We start from the raw sequence: 20,907 nt of genomic DNA on the forward strand, positions 1-20,907 counted from the left end.
AGGCTTGGGGATCGTTCCATCATGATAGGACAATAAATAAATCAATAATGTATAATGTATTTTAAAATGTATCCCTCATCCGCACAAAATTGAAAGCTCTCTCTCGCAACCCCTGCTCACAGACACGCATTGGTTCTGGGATATGCAACCATTTCCTTTCTCACTCACTTAACACCACACTTTTCCAAACACAAAAAACACACACCGCCCCTTTCATCACAATACGTCCACACATACCCATGTACTGTGCCCTCTATGTCTTCTGTTTGCTGTGTTTTGTATCTCCACCATGTTGATTGAGTACTTTTGAGTTCCAATTCGTTATATTTTAAGTATTATTTTACTAGTTATCCTTTCTTCTAATGCCGTCTTATCCCTTTATAAAATACAATAAATTGAAATTTAAATAATTATTTTAAAACATTCCCTATCTTGAATGGTATAGTGTAGTTGTAGTTCATTTAACAATTGTTTAATTTTATTGCTTTTCTATCTATTTTTTACAATTATTATTACATTCCCTACCATGGCTACTATTTGGCGTTCCATTATTCGACTCCGCTATGAGAACTTTGTAATTTTTAGAATAGCCATGGAGTGAGCAATCTGTGTCTCGGAACATTTGGTTGTCAATATATAGTTCATCGACTATGAGAGCTACACGCTTCCCTTTTAATCTATTCTTCTTGAAGATTGGGTACAGAACAGGTTAGCTATGAGACCACATTAGCTGTGAGACCATGTTAACATTGAGACCATGTTAGCATTGAGACCATGTTAGCTCTGAAGCCATGTTAGCTGTGAGACCATGTTAGCTGTGAGACCGTGTTAGCTGTGAGACCGTGTTAGCTGTGAAGCCGTGTTAGCTGTGAGACCGTGTTAGCTGTGAGACCGTGTTAGCTGTGAGACCGTGTTAGCTGTGAGACTGTGTTAGCTGTGGGACATGTTAGCTGGTTGTCAGAACCGGGTTGAAACCCAGTCTGTCCTATTATCTGTCTGAGCTGTCCAGCTGCAACTATGATTGGGCTAAGATGACTGAGACCAGCCTGGTTCCTCCTGGATGTTTACCAGCATGCCTGACTTCCTTTAGCCCACAGCCCAATCACAGCTGGCCCCAGACATCACATGACAGCCTATTATCACCCTGTAAATCTCAGCAGATCTCAATAAACTTCTCTTTCATTCTCTCTCATCGTGCTAACATCGATGTGGACGGTCATTACGTTGGAGAGGAAAGAAAGGAACGTAGAAGGAAACCAGACGTGACCAGTTGGTTTGGAGTGAGAGAGTTGAGCGCTAGTCATTCCTACTAATGCCATGTGTTCTGTGCCACATAGAGGGATCTATGGGCTGTTGGAACATAATGAAGATGATGAGAAAGTCTGGCTGCATCTCATATGGAAGCCTATGCACTATATGTCCAGGACCTTCTGGTCAAAACTAGTGCACTATATTGGGAATTTAATGTCATTTGGAAAGCAGCTTTTTGTGTTGTAACACTCTCGTAACTCATAACTAGTCACGGGAATACTGGAGTAACGGCACAGTCAATGATTTGATATTAAAGTTATTTTATTTTTAGTCGTTGGTTTCTCCACTAGCTGCAGCTGGTCTGAATCAAGGGCTTTGTTGGGATAGATTTCCCATGATTCCTGTGGTCAATCCGAGACACGGATACACACCCTCCCCCACTGACCAATAGCACTGAGTGTATTAACATTGACTGCCAATATACCTTCAATGGCTGCCTGTTGGCCAGGGTGATTGAGAAGGCTGAGAAAACCATTTATCCTCCAGGACATGTATTTTAATGGCTAATTAGATTGTCTTAGAAACACATGAGAAAGCAAAGGCTTGGGACCCAGAGTGAGTCTCAGTGTCATAATATTGGCGTAGGGCGCGTCACAAATGGCATCATATTACCCACATAGTTAGTGGCATCCTATTACCCAAAAGTAGTGTTCTATATTGGGAATGGGTTGCTATTTGTGACCCAGAATGAGTCTTGGCGTAATACAGAGAGTCTGGGACCCAGAGTGTAATATTGACTTGGCTTCTGTTCCTGTGTTATGGTGGAAGTATGAATTATGCTTTCAATGGTCAACATTTGGGTTGTAAAGTCATATATTTCTTGTTTTATCCATTGTTTAAGTACGTAATTACTGTAATATCAATAGCAGGCCTTACTAAACTCCTGTGGCCTTTTTCTACCATGACAACATGGCGGGTCATCTTAAATTGTCTCATTTGGTTCGGGGGCCTTGTGTTTGACAACCCTGATCTAGGAGCTGTCTGTCTGTTAAGTCTTTAAAATCAGTTCTATACTGAACATCATATCTTCTGTATGTAGTAACTTCTGTTTCTCCCTCAGCCAATCGGAGCGTTGAACCCGAAGCGTGCAGTGTTCTATGCAGAGCGCTATGAGACCTGGGAAGAGGACCAGACACCCCCATATCACTACAACACCCACTACTCCACCGCTAACTCCACCCTGCTCTGGCTGCTCAGGATAGTACGTACTCTGTACCCCATCCACCCAATACCCTATTCCCTGTACCTAGAAAAGGGGTGGTTGATCAAACAAATATATATAGGTTCATTATCATTTCTACACTTTCTATCTGATTTTAGACTTGTGGAGACAGACGTTAGTCATTTTTTATCCAAAATAACATTTTCTAAATGGCAGCTAGTACAGTAAGTTAGTTAGATATTGAGTCACACAGTCCACACAGTTGAAAGCACATTGATACCACCTAGTGTTTAGTAAATACCAGTGGAATCTAAATTGTGAGATATAGGGTTACCCCTCCTGGGGTTTGTCCATATCTGATATGTTAGGCAGCTCGTTAATTGGAGAAAGCTTGATGGGGAGTTAGTAGCACCCCCTGTACTCCCTTTGCCTGCCACTCTCCCCCTCCTCTCCCCCTCTACTCCCTACATCCCTCCATCAGAACACTGTCTCCGTCTCAGACTGGGAACACCACATACAGTATCAGCAAATTAGCACCGTCGCTCCCGGCTACCAAGAAGCACAGTAATTAATACTCCCTAAGGCATTGTGGGTAATGTACAGTAGGGGAGGACAGACAGACGGACGGACGGACGCTAGTCTGGCACAGGAACATCAGATATATACAGACACAGAAACACATCATTGATAAAGAACTCAGTGGAACTCAACCCAAACAATGGAAATGCCAACATTATTCTACATTTAGGCTATTGTTTATATGTGTTTTGTGTACTTCTAAATGTTATGCAGCCAAAATCGGACTTTAGTCATTTACATTGTGGGCATGTGACAATACATGACAATACATGACAATCATGACGGATTTGACAAATATTCACTTTGTTAGATCAGATTTGTCGAATGTGCACCAATCTGGCATCCTTCTTCGATCCCCCACAGTCTGCGTTCCATTGACCTCTTTACCGCATCTAGGGTTCCAATAAGAGATTCTCATTGCCCTTATCTCTGTCACAACCAGTAGAATTCTGCCATTATCTCTCCTTAGGGGAGCAGAAATTATTCATTCTGAACATGCAATAGAAAATCTAGTTCACTGACAGTATGGTTTGGTATGGTGGTGTTATGTGTGTTCTGATATTTGTGTGTGTTTGTGTGTGCATGAAACATCCTTTGCTCAACGTAAAATGTATGAATGTTTTTTCTTGCAGGAACCTTTCACCACGTTCTTCCTGAATGCTAACAACAACAAGTTTGACCATCCAGACCGGACCTTCTCAGCCATCACCCGCTCCTGGAGGCACTGCCAGAGAGACACCTCAGACGTCAAGGTGTGTGTCTTTGTGTCGCTATGTGTGTGGGTGTCTGTGCGTGTGGGTGCGTGGGTGTGTGTCCATGAAACAACCTCTGCTCAGTGTAAAATACTCTGTATCTACAGTGGGTCTGATGCATTCCCTGTTCATCGGTATTCAACCCAGAAGGAAACGTCACAATAAAACATATACCATGAATTATAAATAACACTGTGCTCAAACTCTGAGGAACAGAGACATGGTACACAGTGAATAACTAAAGCACTTACAAATACATACTTGATTTATCGCTTATATAAAAATAAAACATTACGTTAAAAACAAAGGAGTGCTGTACTGTATGTCAACAAAGGCTGAAGACAAAGAAAGAAAGAAATCCTCTCCTTCCTCAGAGGAGCAGTCAGAGGATGTGTCCCAAATGGCTCCCTATGGGTCCTAGTCCAAAGTAGTGCACTATATAGAGAATGGGGTGCCATTTGGGATGCAGGCAGAGGAACGCTGAACCACCACAGCCACTCTATAACACAGCGGGAACAGCTCTGACCTCAAAGTGTCAGATATTTCTAGAACACCCCACGTTGGGTTAGTGTTGCCCCAGGCAATTAATAAAGCATTAATGACAAAAGCTATTTAAAATGTAGTGTTTTATGTCTGGACAGGGCTTTTCCTGGGCTCGGCTTGTGGTGGAAAGGGAGAGAGCAGCACACCAGATAACATGCCCTGTTAACAAATACATGCTACTTTAAACTACTTGTATGTCTATCTGTCTGTCTGTTGAAACACACAGAACATGGCTGCTGGTCTATCAGCACGAAGGAGAGAGTGACAAGAAATTACAACAGCAGCTGTGTTTCATTATTCTGCTAAATTGTTTTACCTACACACACTCAGTTCTACATACACACACTCAGTTCTACATACACACACTCAGTTCTACCTACACACACTCAGTTCTACATACACACACTCAGTTCTACCTACACACACTCAGTTCTACCTACACACACTCAGTTCTACCTACACACACTCAGTTCTACATACACACACTCAGTTCTACATACACACACTCAGTTCTACCTACACACACTCAGTTCTACCTACACACTCAGTTCTACCTACACACTCAGTTCTACATACACACACTCAGTTCTACATACACACACTCAGTTCTACATACACACTCAGTTCTACATACACACACTCAGTTCTACCTACACACTCAGTTCTACATACACACTCAGTTCTACATACACACACTCAGTTCTACCTACACACTCAGTTCTACCTACACACTCAGTTCTACCTACACACTCAGTTCTACCTACACACTCAGTTCTACCTACACACTCAGTTCTACCTACACACTCAGTTCTACCTACACACTCAGTTCTACATACACACACTCAGTTCTACATACACACACTCAGTTCTACATACACACACTCAGTTCTACCTACACACACTCAGTTCTACATACACACACTCAGTTCTACATACACACACTCAGTTCTACCTACACACACTCAGTTCTACCTACACACACTCAGTTCTACCTACACACACTCAGTTCTACATACACACACTCAGTTCTACCTACACACACTAAGTTCTACCTACACACACTCAGTTCTACATACACACACTCAGTTCTACATACACACACTCAGTTCTACCTACACACACTAAGTTCTACCTACACACACTCAGTTCTACCTACACACACTCAGTTCTACATACACACACTCAGTTCTACCTACACACTCAGTTCTACCTACACACTCAGTTCTACCTACACACACTCAGTTCTACCTACACACACTCAGTTCTACATACACACACTCAGTTCTACCTACACACACTAAGTTCTACCTACACACACTCAGTTCTACCTACACACACTCAGTTCTACCTACACACACTCAGTTCTACATACACACACTCAGTTCTACCTACACACTCAGTTCTACCTACACACACTCAGTTCTATCTACACACACTCAGTTCTACCTACACACACTCAGTTCTACCTACACACACTCAGTTCTACCTACACACACTCAGTTCTACCTACACACACTCAGTTCTACCTACACACACTCAGTTCTACCTACACACACTCAGTTCTACCTACACACACTCAGTTCTACCTACACACACTCAGTTCTACCTACACACACTCAGTTCTACCTACACACACTCAGTTCTACCTACACACACTCAGTTCTACCTACACACACTCAGTTCTACATACACACACTCAGTTCTACCTACACACACTCAGTTCTACCTACACACACTCAGTTCTACCTACACACACTCAGTTCTACCTACACACACTCAGTTCTACCTACACACACTCAGTTCTACCTACACACACTCAGTTCTACCTACACACACTCAGTTCTACATACACACACTCAGTTCTACCTACACACACTCAGTTCTACCTACACACACTCAGTTCAAAATACACACACTCAGTTCAAACTACACACACTCAGTTCAAACTACACACACTCAGTTCAAACTACACACACTCAGTTCTACCCACACACACTCAGTTCTACCCACACACACTCAGTTCTACCCACACACACTCAGTTCTACCCACACACACTCAGTTCTACCTACACACTCAGTTCTACCTACACACTTTCAGTTCTACCCACACACGTTCAGTTCTACCCACACACGTTCAGTTCTACCTACATACGCTCAGTTCTACCTACACACACAGGTATTCAGACCCTTTTCTATGAGACTCGAAATTGATCCTCCTTGAGATGTTTATACAACTTGATTGGAGTCCACCTGTGAGAAATTCAATTGATTGGACATTATTTGGAAAGGCACACACCTGTCTACATAAGATCCCACAGTTGACAGTGCATATCAGAGCAAAAACCAAGCCATGAGGTTGAAGGAATTGTCCGTAGAGCTCCGAGACAGAATTGTGTCGGGAGAACCTTCCAGAAGGACAACCATCTCTGCAGCACTCCACCAATCAGGCCTTTATGGTAGAGTGGCCAGACTGAAGCCACTCCTCAGTAAAAAACACATGACAGCCCGCTTGGAGTTTGCCAAAAGGCACCTAAAGGACTCTCGGACCATGAGAAACAAGATTCTCTACTCTGATGAAACCAAGATTGAACTCTTTGGCCTGAATGCCAAGCGTCACGTCTGGAGGAAACCTGGCTCGATCCCTAAGGTGAAGCATGGTGGTGGCAGCATCATGCTGTGGGGATGTTTTTCAGTGGCAGGGACTGGAAGACAAGTCAGGACAGAGGGAAAGAGATCCTTAATGAAAACCTGCTCAGGACCTCAGACTGGGGCGAAGGATCACCTTCCAACAGGACAGCAACCCTAGCACACAGCCAAGACAGCGCAGGAGTGGCTTCGGGACAAGTCTCTGAATGCCCTTGAGTGGCCTAGCCCAGCCAGAGTTCTCCCTACATACACACAGTTTTACGTATGTACACACAGTTACCTACATACACAAAGTGTTACCTACATAATGACAAAGAGTACAGGACCGGGGGAGAGTGGGAGGGGGGCCTTAACAGCGTTGAGCTGACCACCTACAAGAGCAAGTCAATGTCGAGAGACCTCGTACCAGCATCCCCCCCTCCACTCATTCCACCCTCCTCCCCTTCACAATACATTTTTTAAGTGTTGCTCATCCATGTGTGTGTGTGTGTGTGTGAGTGAAAGAGGGTGAGGCAGACTTGTCTGTGAGTAGTCAACAGTCCCAGTAACGCTGCCAGTGTGTCACCTGAAGGGACCCAGCAGCATTTAATATAGCTAATGCTATGGAGGCTGTTAGCTGACAGGCTCCATAGATAGCGAACAGGCTCCATAGATAGCTATCTATGGAGGCTGTGTGATTGACTTGTTAAGCCCATTAACAGGCTGTTGCTGTATTAATGGCTGCCAGGGGAGCTGTTAGCTCTAACGGCTTGGTGCTGAGTTATGACAGGGAAGTTTACAAATAGAGAGAGTAAGGAGGGAGACAGAGAGAGAGAGAAATAGATAAATAAAGAGAGAGATAGGTGAGGGAGGGAGGGGGGAGAGAGGGGGGGGGCGGTGGGAACAGCCTCCAATGTTGTGGTTAGTCAAAGGGTGAAATGTGACCAACACCAGACTCGTGTTTTATTGGAGTGTTTCCTGTCATGCCAGCTTCTTCTCTAAACCCTGCCTGTTACCCTCCTGTAGTTATCCTCCCATAGGCAACAGGCCTGGTCAAACTCCCATAGGCCTGGTAAAAACCAACAGCATCACAGAACACGACAAACACTGCTTTCATAAATCAGTACTCATACTAGCACTGAACCAACTAGGAGGCCCAGCACATTTTAGACACACACAGACACAGTCGCTGACACACACACACACACACACACACACACACACACACAAAGTCACTGACCCACACACATGCACACACACCTGACACACACACCTGACACACAACACATACACCTCCTGATACACACAGGCCTAGACAGAGTTTAAATGGTTGTAATGGTTTTCTAATGAGGGCTCTGACAGAGAGAGGAGGGAGACGCCACATTCCTGTTGTGCACATGGTCCAATTTACAATTTACAATTTACAAAGGCATCTGTCAGAGAGAGAAGAGAAGGGGAGGAAAGGGGACTCTGTGATAGGCTGAAACAGTGGTCACCAACCGGTCGATCGTGATCTTTAAGGCATTCCTAGTCGATCTCCAACGGTAAATCCTTGCACACCTTTTTTTTGCTGTTGGCGGTAGGTGTATTTGATTCAGCTGCCCTGCAGGCCAGGTAGTCAAACTGTTCCCATTTCGAACCATTTGATTTGGTCTACCCGGCAGACCTGGAGAGCTAAATCAAGTGTGCCTACTACTGACCAGTCGGGTAGCTCAAATCACTGTGCCTGCAGCTTCCATATTTCATAACTTTTAAAACCATTATCACAAAACTAAATACTGTCAAAGGATACAGCAAAGAGCTGCATTTTTAATGAGTGAGTTCATGTTTAAGTTTTTATTCAACACGGCCAACACTGTTTTTATTCAACTTTTTGCAAAATCATAAAACGTGCTTCTTACTACTTCCACTCACGCTACAATCAGCACTGCAGCAGAAATGAATGAGTAGCCAAGTGTATCGATAGGCCTGTGTTTTCATCATTAGTGGCTTGTCTATTTTAATGTCGAGGAATATTTCACTTTCTCTGGTCATAGGAACAACAACATGAATTTGTGCATGAGGCAGAAATAATGCAGTGCTTTTCGAGTTTCGTCATCAGGTGTTACGGCTGTCCTCGCTGACAGAAGGTGTGGACCAAAACGCAGAGTGGTTAGTGTTCATTCTTTTAATGAAAGTCAACAAAACAATACAAAATACAAAAACAACCAACGTGACAAAACCGAAACCGTCCTGTGTGGCAACAAAACCTCCAGAGGAACAAACACCCACAAAACACAAGTGAAACCCAGGCTGCCTTAGTATGATTCTCAATCAGGGACAACGATAGACACCTGTCTCTGATTGAGAATCATACCAGGCCGAACACCAAAATCCCAACATAGAAATAGAAAACATAGACTGCCCACCCAAAACTCACGCCCTGACCAATAAACACATACAAAACAAGAGAAAACAGGTCAGGAACGTGACATAACCCCCCCCCCCCCCCCCCCCCCCCCTTAAGGTGCGAACTCCGGGCGCACCAGCACAAAGTCTAGGGGAGGGTCTGGGTGGGCATCTGACCACGGTGGTGGCTCAGGCTCTGGGCGAGGTCCCCACCCCACCATAGTCACTCCCCGCTTCCGTATCCCCCTCCCAATGACCACCCTCCAACTAAACCCACCTAAATGAAGGGGCAGCATCGGGATAAGGGGCAGCACCGGGATAAGGGGCAGCACCGGGATAAGGGACGGCAGCTCCGGGCTGAGGGACTCTGGCAGGTCCTGGCTGAGGGACTCTGGCAGGTCCTGGCTGAGGGACTCTGGCAGGTCCTGGCTGAGGGACTCTGGCAGGTCCTGGCTGAGGGACTCTGGCAGGTCCTGGCTGAGGGACTCTGGCAGGTCCTGGCTGAGGGACTCTGGCAGGTCCTGGCTGGACGGCTCTGGCTGGTCCTGGCTGGACGGCTCTGGCAGGTCCTGGCTGGACGGCTCTGGCAGGTCCTGGCTGGACGGCTCTGGCTGGTCCTGGCTGGACGGCTCTGGCTGGTCCTGGCTGGACGGCTCTGGCTGGTCCTGGCTGGACGGCTTTGGCTGGTCCTGGCTGGACGGCTCTGGCTGGTCCTGGCTGGACGGCTCTGGCTGGTCCTGGCTGGGCGGCACTGGCTGGTCCTGGCTGGACGGCTCTGAAGGCTCGGGACAGACGGGCAGTGCTGGGCAGGCAGACAGTTCAGACCACGCTGGGCAGACGGGCAGTTCAGGCGCCGCTGGGCAGACGGGCAGTTCAGGCACCGCTGGGCAGACGGCAGACTCTGGCCGGCTGAGACGCACTATAGGCCTGATGCGTGGTGCCGGAACTGGAGGTACCGGGCTGAGGGCACGCACCTCAGGGCGAGTGCGGGGAGGAGGAACAGGGCTCTGGCGATGCACTGGAAGCCTGGTGCGTGGTGTAGGCACTGGTGGTACTGGGCTGGGGCGGGAAGGTGGCGCCGGATATACCGGACCGTGAAGGATGACACGCGCTCTTGAGCACCGAGCCTCTCCAACCTTACCAGGTTGAATGGTCCCCGTAGCCCTGCCAGTGCGGCGAGGTGGAATAGCCCGCACTGGGCTTTGCAGGCGAACCGGGGACACCACCTGTAAGGCTGGTGCCATGTATGCCGGCCCGAGGAGACGTACTGGAGGCCAGATACGTTGGGCCGGCTTCATGACATCCGGCTCGATGCCCAACCTAGCCCTCCCAGTGCGGCAAGGTGGAATAGCCCGCACTGGGCTAAGCACGCGTACTGGGGACACCGTGCGCTTTACCGCATAACACGGTGTCTGACCAGTACGACGCCCTCTCACTCCACGGTAAGCCCGGGGAGTTGGCTCAGGTATCCAACCCGGCTTCGCCACACTCCCCTTTAGCCCCCCCCCCCAAGAAATTTTTGGGTGAGCCTCTCGGGCTTCCGTGCCAGCCGCGTACCCTCATACCTTCGGTTCCTCTCTCCGGTTGCCTCTGCTCTCCTCACTGCCTCCAGCTGTTCCCATGGGAGGCGATCCTTTCCAGCCAGGATCTCCTCCCATGTGTAGCAACCCTTGCAGTTCAAGACGTCTTCCCATGTCCATTCCTCTGTCTGTCTCTGCTGCTGTCGCTGCCCTTCTCCACTCCGCTTGGTCCTCTTGTGGTGGGTGTTTCTGTTACGGCTGTCCTCGCTGACAGAAGGTGTGGACCAAAACGCAGAGTGGTTAGTGTTCATTCTTTTAATGAAAGTCAACAAAACAATACAAAATACAAAAACCAGCAACGTGACAAAACCGAAACCGTCCTGTGTGGCAACAAAACCTCCAGAGGAACAAACACCCACAAAACACAAGTGAAACCCAGGCTGCCTTAGTATGATTCTCAATCAGGGACAACGATAGACACCTGTCTCTGATTGAGAATCATACCAGGCCGAACACCAAAATCCCAACATAGAAATAGAAAACATAGACTGCCCACCCAAAACTCACGCCCTGACCAATAAACACATACAAAACAAGAGAAAACAGGTCAGGAACGTGACATCAGGTGGAAGATAGTGTCCCCTCTCTCTGCTCAGCCTCCCCCCGCTGAGCCTGACCATCAGTTGCAGGTACCATTAGTTGGGTAAAATAAAAAAGCTAATTATTTAAATGTATGCTCAGCTGTCCGTAAGAACTGATCTATTTTTTTTATCTAGCTCGATTTTTGAAATACAATATAATCTAAGAAGAAACAATACTGGCAGGCCAAGCATAGCCAATATGCTGTGATATTAGATTAAGGCCTACTGCACAAACCTCATCCCTTGAGAACTGTTTTTATTTGGCACAGAGGATAAAAAAATGTACGTTTTAAAAATGTATAAGAGCGGTGGATCTCAGCTTGTGTTTGACTCCGAAAGTGATCTTGACTCAGAAAAGGTTGGTGACCACTGGGCTTAAGGGTGTCTCCAGTGTCAGCTAGTTGTTTATTCTCTCTGGAATCACACCAGGGAGGATCATGGGAGTTTTTTTCTTCCTCTCTGTGCCGAGGTCCTGATCCCATCACCACAGCCCTGCACTGACACACACACACACACACACACACACACACACACACACACACACACACACACACACACACACACACACACACACACACACACACACACACACACACACACACACACACACACACCACTGAAATACCTGTTACAGCACCTCTCAACACCCATGGCCTGCTGTTTATTTGGCTTGTATTACATTTCCCCTGGAAGTTACACACATGTACACAGTCCATTTACTTTCCTTACATCTCCCCTCCCCTTGTTGATTCCAGTTCTACCACCTGCCCTGTGTAATTAAAAGGTGTAATAATGTGGTATAACAACATGTGTGTAATGACCTATCAATAACATGTGTATAATAATGTGGTAATGCCTGTTTCCAACAGGAGTTGATTCCAGAATTCTACTACCTGCCGGAGATGTTTGGTAACAGTAATGGTTACCACCTGGGCCAGAGGGAGGACGGCAGCATGGTGTGTGATGTAGAGCTGCCTCCCTGGGCCAACAAGCCTGAGGACTTTGTCAGGATCAACCGGATGGTGAGGAACTTAACACCTCTCCTCCTCTCCTTATCTCTCAACCTCTGCTCTCTTCCTCTACCTAACCTGCTCCTCTCCTCCCACCTTCTGCTCTCTTCCTCTACCTAACCTGCTCCTCTCCTCCCACCCTCTGCTCTCTTCCTCTACCTAACCCGCTCTTCTCCTCCCACCCTCTGCTCTCTTCCTCTACCTAACCTGCTCCTCTCCTCCCACCCTCTCCTCTCTTCCTCTACCTAACCTGCTCCTCTCCTCCCACCCTCTGCTCTCTTCCTCTACCTAACCTGCTCCTCTCCTCTCAACCTCTGCTCTCTTCCTCTACCTAACCTGCTCCTCTCCTCCCACCTTCTGCTCTCTTCCTCTACCTAACCTGCTCCTCTCCTCCCACCCTCTGCTCTCTTCCTCTACCTAACCCGCTCTTCTCCTCCCACCCTCTGCTCTCTTCCTCTACCTAACCCGCTCTTCTCCTCCCACCCTCTGCTCTCTTCCTCTACCTAACCTGCTCCTCTCCTCCCACCCTCTGCTCTCTTCCTCTACCTAACCTGCTCCTCTCCTCCCACCCTTGTCTCCTCCTCAGTCCTCTCATTTTGTAGCACCAACTCCTTTTCTCTTCTATCACCCCCTCCTCCACCTCTCCTCCTCCCTCTCCCCCTCTCCTCCTTCTTCCTCTGTGTGAGTTACTCATGCAGCGTCTGATAAAGTGCTCGATACTAACACAATCTGCAGCTGACCCAAGTGATGTCACTAAATGACAGGGCCAGTAAGTGTCCCCTATAATGTTACCTAATGCTGGACTCATCAATCATCATTTAGCTATGTGTGTGTGTGTGTGTGTGTGTGTGTGTGTGTGTGTGTGTGTGTGTGTGTGTGTGTGTGTGTGTGTGTGTGTGTGTGTGTGTGTGTGTGTGTGTGTGTGTGTGTGTGTGTGTGTGTGTGTGGCTGTGTGCTGTGTGCTGTGTGCTGTGTGTGGCTGTGTGCTGTGTGTGTGTGTTAACCAAGGACAACCCAGTACTCCCTGCAGGCCCTTTGAGTAACACGCACACACACAGAGACAGAACGTGAGCTCCCTATCCACCCTCTGCCAGCCTCTCAACCAGTCCTGCCTGGAGGCAGACAGTCGTTCACTTCTCATCACATACAAACACACATATACACGCACTCACAATCACACACCATTACATCCATGTACACATACTGTAGTGTGCAAGTAGACCCTCATGGCTGAACACACCAAGACATGGTTATAGATACAATATTACGGGGGGGTTCTACAGTGTTATTGGGGGCAGGACAAGGGGTATGGGGTATGGGGTAGAACACACTTGACCTTTTCAGCAGGAGTGACAGAGCTTTAGGGAGGGGTGGGGGAGGAAGGTAGGGGTGGTGGTGGGGGTTAGCGGCTAGCAGAGGTGACCTTTCACTAAGCTCTTCTCTATTCTACTCCTCTCCTCTCTCCCTCTGCTCTCCTCCTCTTGTCTACTGCTTGGTCAGCTACATCTATATCACCCCAGCACACAGGGAGGAGGGAGATTGGGGAGGACAGGCACAGAGAGGAGGAGGGAGATGGAGGTTGGGACAGATAGGTGGGGGGGGGGGGGACAGATTGGAGGGGGGCCAGATAGGAGGGAGGTTGAGGGGGGGACAGATAGGAGGAGGGAGGTGGAGGGGCAGGCCTTGGCGGGGTGCGGGGGGTGGGCACTGTGCTCTTATCCTCTTATCTTGCAGATATTAGTATACATGCGGAATCCGTGGATGGATACCTAGAGAATCATCATCTTTACTCTCATCTCTGTCCTCAGTCATCCTGCTGGTAGACAGTGTTTCAGATCTCACTATAGCGTTCTTCATTTTCTGCTTCCCTCTTACTTTACCTTTTATTTTATTTCCGTCTCTCTCTCTCTCTCTCGCTCTCTCTCCGTCCCTCCGCCACCCTCCCTCCACCCCTCCTCCCTCCAGTTCCCATCTTTGCATGTGCCTGATTCAATCGTGGTGACATGCCCCGTGGCTAGTTCAGGTTCCTCTGTGTTCGTCTCTGTCTGTGTGCTCTAGTTAGCTCCACTCTGTTGGTAGAGGCTGTTATTGTACTGTGGGAGGGAGAGTGTAAAGTCTGCAGCATGTCTCTATACATATCAGGTGCTAGAGTTGTAGTGTGTGGCCACTGGGTTAACAATAAGCGCAATAATAATGTAAGCACTAAATTTACCATAGTGATGTAACACAACACTAATACTGTCTATCATAGTGATGTAACACAACAGTAACACTGTCTACCATAGTGATGTAACACAACAGTAACACTGTCTACCATAGTGATGTAACGCAACAGTAACACTGTCTACCATAGTGATGTAACACAACAGTAACACTGTCTACCATAGTGATGTAACACAACAGTAACACTGTCTACCATAGTGATGTAACACAACAGTAACACTGTCTACCATAGTGATGTAACACAACAGTAACACTGTCTACCATAGTGATGTAACACAACAGTAACACTGTCTACCATGGTGATGTAACACAACAGTAACACTGTCTACCATAGTGATGTAACAGAACTGTAACACTGTCTACCATAGTGATGTAACAGAACTGTAACACTGTCTACCATAGTGATGTAACACAACAGTAACACTGTCTACCATAGTGATGTAACGCAACAGTAACACTGTCTACCATAGTGATGTAACGCAACAGTAACACTGTCTACCATAGTGATGTAACGCAACAGTAACACTGTCTACCATAGTTATGTAACACAACAGTAACACTGTCTACCATAGTGATGTAACACAACAGTAACACTGTCTACCATAGTGATGTAACACAACAGTAACACTGTCTACCATAGTGATGTAACACAACAGTAACACTGTCTACCATAGTGATGTAACACAACAGTAACCCTGTCTACCATAGTGATGTAACACAACAGTAACCCTGTCTACCATAGTGATGTAACACAACAGTAACCCTGTCTACCATAGTGATGTAACACAACAGTAACCCTGTCTACCATAGTGATGTAACACAACAGTAACACTGTCTACCATAGTGATGTAACACAACAGTAACCCTGTCTACCATAGTGATGTAACGCAACAGTAACACTGTCTACCATAGTGATGTAACGCAACAGTAACCCTGTCTACCATAGTGATGTAACGCAACAGTAACACTGTCTACCATAGTGATGTAAGACAACAGTAACACTGTCTACCATAGTGATGTAACGCAACAGTAACACTGTCTACCATAGTGATGTAACGCAACAGTAACACTGTCTACCATAGTGATGTAACGCAACTGTAACACTGTCTACCATAGTGATGTAACACAACAGTAACACTGTCTACCATAGTGATGTAACACAACAGTAACACTGTCTACCATAGTGATGTAACACAACAGTAACACTGTCTACCATAGTGATGTAACACAACAGTAACACTGTCTACCATAGTGATGTAACACAACAGTAACACTGTCTACCATGGTGATGTAACACAACAGTAACACTGTCTACCATAGTGATGTAACAGAACTGTAACACTGTCTACCATAGTGATGTAAGACAACAGTAACACTGTCTACCATAGTGATGTAACGCAACAGTAACACTGTCTACCATAGTGATGTAACGCAACAGTAACACTGTCTACCATAGTGATGTAACGCAACAGTAACACTGTCTACCATAGTTATGTAACACAACAGTAACACTGTCTACCATAGTGATGTAACACAACAGTAACACTGTCTACCATAGTGATGTAACACAACAGTAACACTGTCTACCATAGTGATGTAACACAACAGTAACACTGTCTACCATAGTGATGTAACACAACAGTAACACTGTCTACCATAGTGATGTAACACAACAGTAACACTGTCTACCATAGTGATGTAACACAACAGTAACACTGTCTACCATAGTGATGTAACACAACAGTAACCCTGTCTACCATAGGGGCCAGTGTAAACTACAGGAATGCTGTAGTTATCTTTAGGTTGAAATCTTATCTTATCTAAAACACACCCAAGAAATACATTTTCCTCTCTGTACACACACGGCTTACAGTAAAGTGGATCTCCATTAGTATTGAACAACTCCATGAGAAAGATGGCTAGTCATTGTTTTTAATAGACAGAGAAGAAACATGATACCTGGCTGATATCAGGCTGGAGGCATTAAACCGTCTCTCCTGAGGCTCATCCTGTTTATTAAGCTGCGTCCCAAATAATAGCACCCTATTCCCTATCTAGCTAGTGCCTTACTTTTGATGAGAACCCTGGTCAAATATATAGGACTACATAGGGACGTGGATTTTATCACAGTCTGGCTGGAGAGAGAATAGCTGCTATCAAAACTCAGGAGTCTAATATCACTGAATGCTTTAGTTTCAACAGTAGTGTTCCTCCCTGTTTGACCACAACTAGTGCAGTGGGGTTTATGTGTTGAGTGATGTTGTCAGTTGTATGTACAGTAACATAGACTGTGTGTGTAGTGTAGCGCGTGTTGAGTTATGTGGTGTGTGTTATTTTTTCCCTTGTATGTATTGTTGTGTGTGTACATTGTGTTTTCATGCTGCTGGCTGCCTTTATCCTCTACTCACCCTGTGTGTGGGTGTGGGTGTGGGTGTGGGTGTGGGTGTGGGTGTGTGTGTGTGTGTGTGTGTGTGGGGGTGTGTGGGTGTTTATTTTATTTATTTATTTTTTATTTTACCGTTATTTTACCAGGTAAGTTGACTGAGAACACGTTCTCATTTGCAGCAACGACCTGGGGAATAGTTACAGGGGAGAGGAGGGGGATGAATGAGCCAATTGTAAACTGTGTGTGTGTGTGTTAAAGTATGCGTACTGTGTGTGTTTTCATGCTGCTGGGTGCCTTTCCCCTCTAACCCTGTCTGTGTGTTCTGACAGGCCCTGGAAAGTGAGTTCGTGTCATGTCAGCTGCATCAGTGGGTTGACCTTATTTTCGGCTACAAGCAGCGTGGGCCCGAGGCGGTGCGCGCCCTCAATGTCTTTCACCACCTGACCTACGAGGGTTCCGTCAGCCTGGACAGCATCACTGACCCCGCCCTCAGAGAGGTACGCCTTGACACGACACGCTACGATACGCACGTCACTGTCACCATGGACACCAAACCCCACTCCTCCCATCTACCCAGCTCCACCATAGATAGATAGTGCTGCTTCTGTCTGGGTTCCGTTCAGTTAATTTATTTGGTATTTCACAGGAATTTGTATTTCAAACCATAATCATTTACAGACAACAGGACATAGATGACAACAACCACATAAAACACATATAGAGTACACACAGATATGGGTTTACAGTATAGTTGTTGCAAATACATGATCAATACAGTACAAAGTCAAGGGTAGCTTTATTTACTATCTCTCATTCACTCCATTTACACTTGACATTATTCTTTACTACTCCTATATTACCGCAGACTCACTCACTCAGTCACTCACTCACTCAGTCACTCACTCATTCACTCACTCACTCACTCACTCACACCCAGGTCAATGAATGTTAGTCTGAAGTGTTGTTTGATATAAATCATCAAGGGGTCATCTAATGAATAGACATGGGAGTGAATCCTCTAATTTACATTTAATTAATTGACTAGATCTGAACTGTTCTCTGAGCGACAGGAAGCTGTGAATAGCTTAATTGCAGAGAGAGAGAAAGAGAGGAGGTGGTAGAGGGGGAAGAAGAGAGAAACCGAGGTAGAGAGAGAGAGGGAGGTAGAGAGAGAGAGAGGGAGGTAGAGAAAGAGAGAGGGGTAGAGAGCGCAAGGAAGAGGAGGTAGAACGAGAGAGAGGTAGAGCAGTAGAGGAGGTGGTAGAGAGAGGGTGGTAGAGAGGGTGGTAGAGAGAGCAAGAGGAGGAGGTAGAGAGAGAGGAAGGTAGAGAGAGAGCAGGAGAGCGAGGGAGAGGGAGGAAGAGAGAGAGAGGGAGGTAGAAAGAAGTAGAGTGAGGGAGAGAGTGAGGGAGGTATATAGAGAGAGGGAGGTATAGAGAGAGACAGGGAGGTAGAGAGAGAGGGAGGGAGAGGAGGATGTAGAAGGAGAGGGAGGTAGAGCGGGAGAGGAGGAGGTAGAGAGAGGGCGGTAGAAAGAGAGGGAGGTAGAGAAAGAGAAAGCAGGAGAGCGAGGGAGAGGAGGTAGAGAGAGAGAGGGAGGGAGAAGGAGAGGTTAGTATAGATAGGGAATGCGAGGGAGATAGATAGGTCGAGAGGAGGAGGAGGAGAGCTGAGACTACAGTACAGCAGTAGCAGCTGGCATGCAGCAGCAGTGTGGTGTTTCCAGTGTGATCTCCTCTCCCTGTGATATCCACCATCTGCCGTCTGCAAAACAACTCATTTATATCCCGTCACTTCCCGGGCCGCCTTTATCTATCAAGTGACCACTATGCAAATCACTCAGCTGCCTAATTACCAAACAATATGGACAACGGCTTTGGTTTTCATTATTTCCTCTCATGCTTTTTCAGACAATGGCAATTATGGGAGTCATCCGGCTGTGAGGTTTTGGAAGCTGTCTGTCTGCCACCCTGCGAGGCGATAGTGTTAGGATGGGAGCTGACTGTGTAGCTTCATACTGCCTAATGGTGGTGGCCAGTTGATGTTGTCTCCTTTCTGACATGTGTCTGTGTGTGTTGGAGGGAGGACTCAGCAAAATGCAACAGATATGATAAGTACTAATGAAGGTATGCCTGAATGCCTTGAGTCCTTCGTCAGATCCTTACTCCTTACTTAGTATTCTTACTCCATAGCAGGTGAATAATTACTGTCTGTCATTTACTCAGAGATCAGAACCCTAAGGTCAAGTCTGCAAAACAACATATTCATCTGTGAGAGATAATATGTAGCTCAAGGAAGAAAGTTTCAATGCTTCAGACACTAGACCTTCTATCTCAAGCACTACAATTAACGATAGACATAAACCTGCATCCCACATGGCACTCTATTCCCTACACAGTGCACTACTTTTGAGCAGAGCCCTATGGAAAAAGGCTGCCTTTTGGGACGCATCCCAAGGATAGATTTGGCTGATAATGGTGGAAGTGGTGGGATCCTGTGTATTGGTGGAAATAAGGGGGCAACGGTGGGATCCCTGTGTGGAGCTGCTCCCAGTCAACGGATCCCAACATGGTTTGATTTCAGCTGACCCACCAGCCAGTCAGCCAGCCAGTCTATCAGTCAGCCAGCCAGCCAGCCTATCAGTCAGCCAGCCAGTCTATCAGTCAGCCAGCCAGTCTATCAGTCAGCCAGCCAGCCAGCCTATCAGTCAGCCAGCCAGCCTATCAGTCAGCCAGCCAGTCTATCAGTCAGCCAGCCAGCCTATCAGTTAGTCAGTCAGTCAGCCATTCTGAGTGGATGTGCTCATTGGCTCCAAAACATTCTGGGATGTGCTGATTGGTTCCAGAACTTTCTGAGATGTGCTGATTGACTCCAAAACATTCTGGGATGTGTTGATTGGCTTCAGGCAGGTACTGGTTCATACCTGTCTGACAGGTGCAACCACAGGTCTGACATTAACCACTGCAATTATGGCATTAAAATGTCAAGGAATTAGAAAGTCCGAATGAGAGATAATCATTCCTCTGATTAGGTGTCAGATTAGACTGGCTGATGGCGGCTGCTGTTAACTGCGTCCGGTCCACCCGGGCCGTTGTTGGCTAAGACAGGCGTCCGGGCCGTGGTTGGCTGAGGGCACAGTGACAGGTCTACTGGGCGCGCTGCTGGAACAGCAGTCCTACTGCAGCCTTGATGTCGATCCTGACAGCCTTCTCATATGGAAAACATGACAGCAGCCCCCTGATACAGACCCTGCTGTGTCACTCAGGCATAAACAGACAAATTATTCATCAGTGAGGCTGTTCTCCTGCAGACAGCCAGTTACACAGCCTCCAGTTAGAAGGCCCATTGCTGCCTATTGAAGGGACAAACAACATGGGGGGGGATGTGTGCTAGCCCAATGAAGGTGTCCTTGTGATGACAGAAGCTTTGAAGCTGCTTTCATTATGCTTAGCGCAGTCACCTAGCCGTGGTAGCAGCGCTGCCATGCTGGTGTTTAAATAGTTGACCTCAACTATAAGAAGATCCCTTGATAAGCTATACATAACTTAAAAGACACAGATTCCTGGTGATGGTAGCTGTGGCTGTGACAACATTGTTAGAGACAAGCCGGTGTACTTCTACATACGGTAGTTCACATGTCAACTCAGAGACGGTCATTCCCAGAGACACTTCAGGCTAACTTCTGTCTGTGGTGAAAGGATTGCCTACCATCTCAAAGTCACTTCCATTGTTCCAATGACAATGGGAAATGTTAACTTCATAACCTC

The 20,907-nt window shown here is 46.7% G+C and overlaps 1 protein-coding gene across 4 annotated transcripts in view; it reads left to right on the forward strand.

Moving 5' to 3' along the window:
• LOC129832130 (neurobeachin-like) overlaps positions 1-20,907 on the forward strand; it is a 319,438-nt gene that overhangs the window by 276,005 nt on the left and 22,526 nt on the right. For all 4 annotated transcript variants that reach the window (XM_055895922.1, XM_055895923.1, XM_055895924.1 and 1 more), the window contains 4 exons: positions 2,372-2,512; positions 3,685-3,804; positions 12,391-12,543; positions 17,470-17,637. In XM_055895922.1, coding sequence (XP_055751897.1) covers positions 2,372-2,512; positions 3,685-3,804; positions 12,391-12,543; positions 17,470-17,637 — 582 coding nt within the window. The remainder of the gene's footprint in view (positions 1-2,371; positions 2,513-3,684; positions 3,805-12,390; positions 12,544-17,469; positions 17,638-20,907) is intronic.

The sequence above is a fragment of the Salvelinus fontinalis genome, chromosome 33 (assembly GCF_029448725.1).
Source record: "Salvelinus fontinalis isolate EN_2023a chromosome 33, ASM2944872v1, whole genome shotgun sequence".
NCBI classification, from domain to species: domain Eukaryota; kingdom Metazoa; phylum Chordata; class Actinopteri; order Salmoniformes; family Salmonidae; genus Salvelinus; species Salvelinus fontinalis.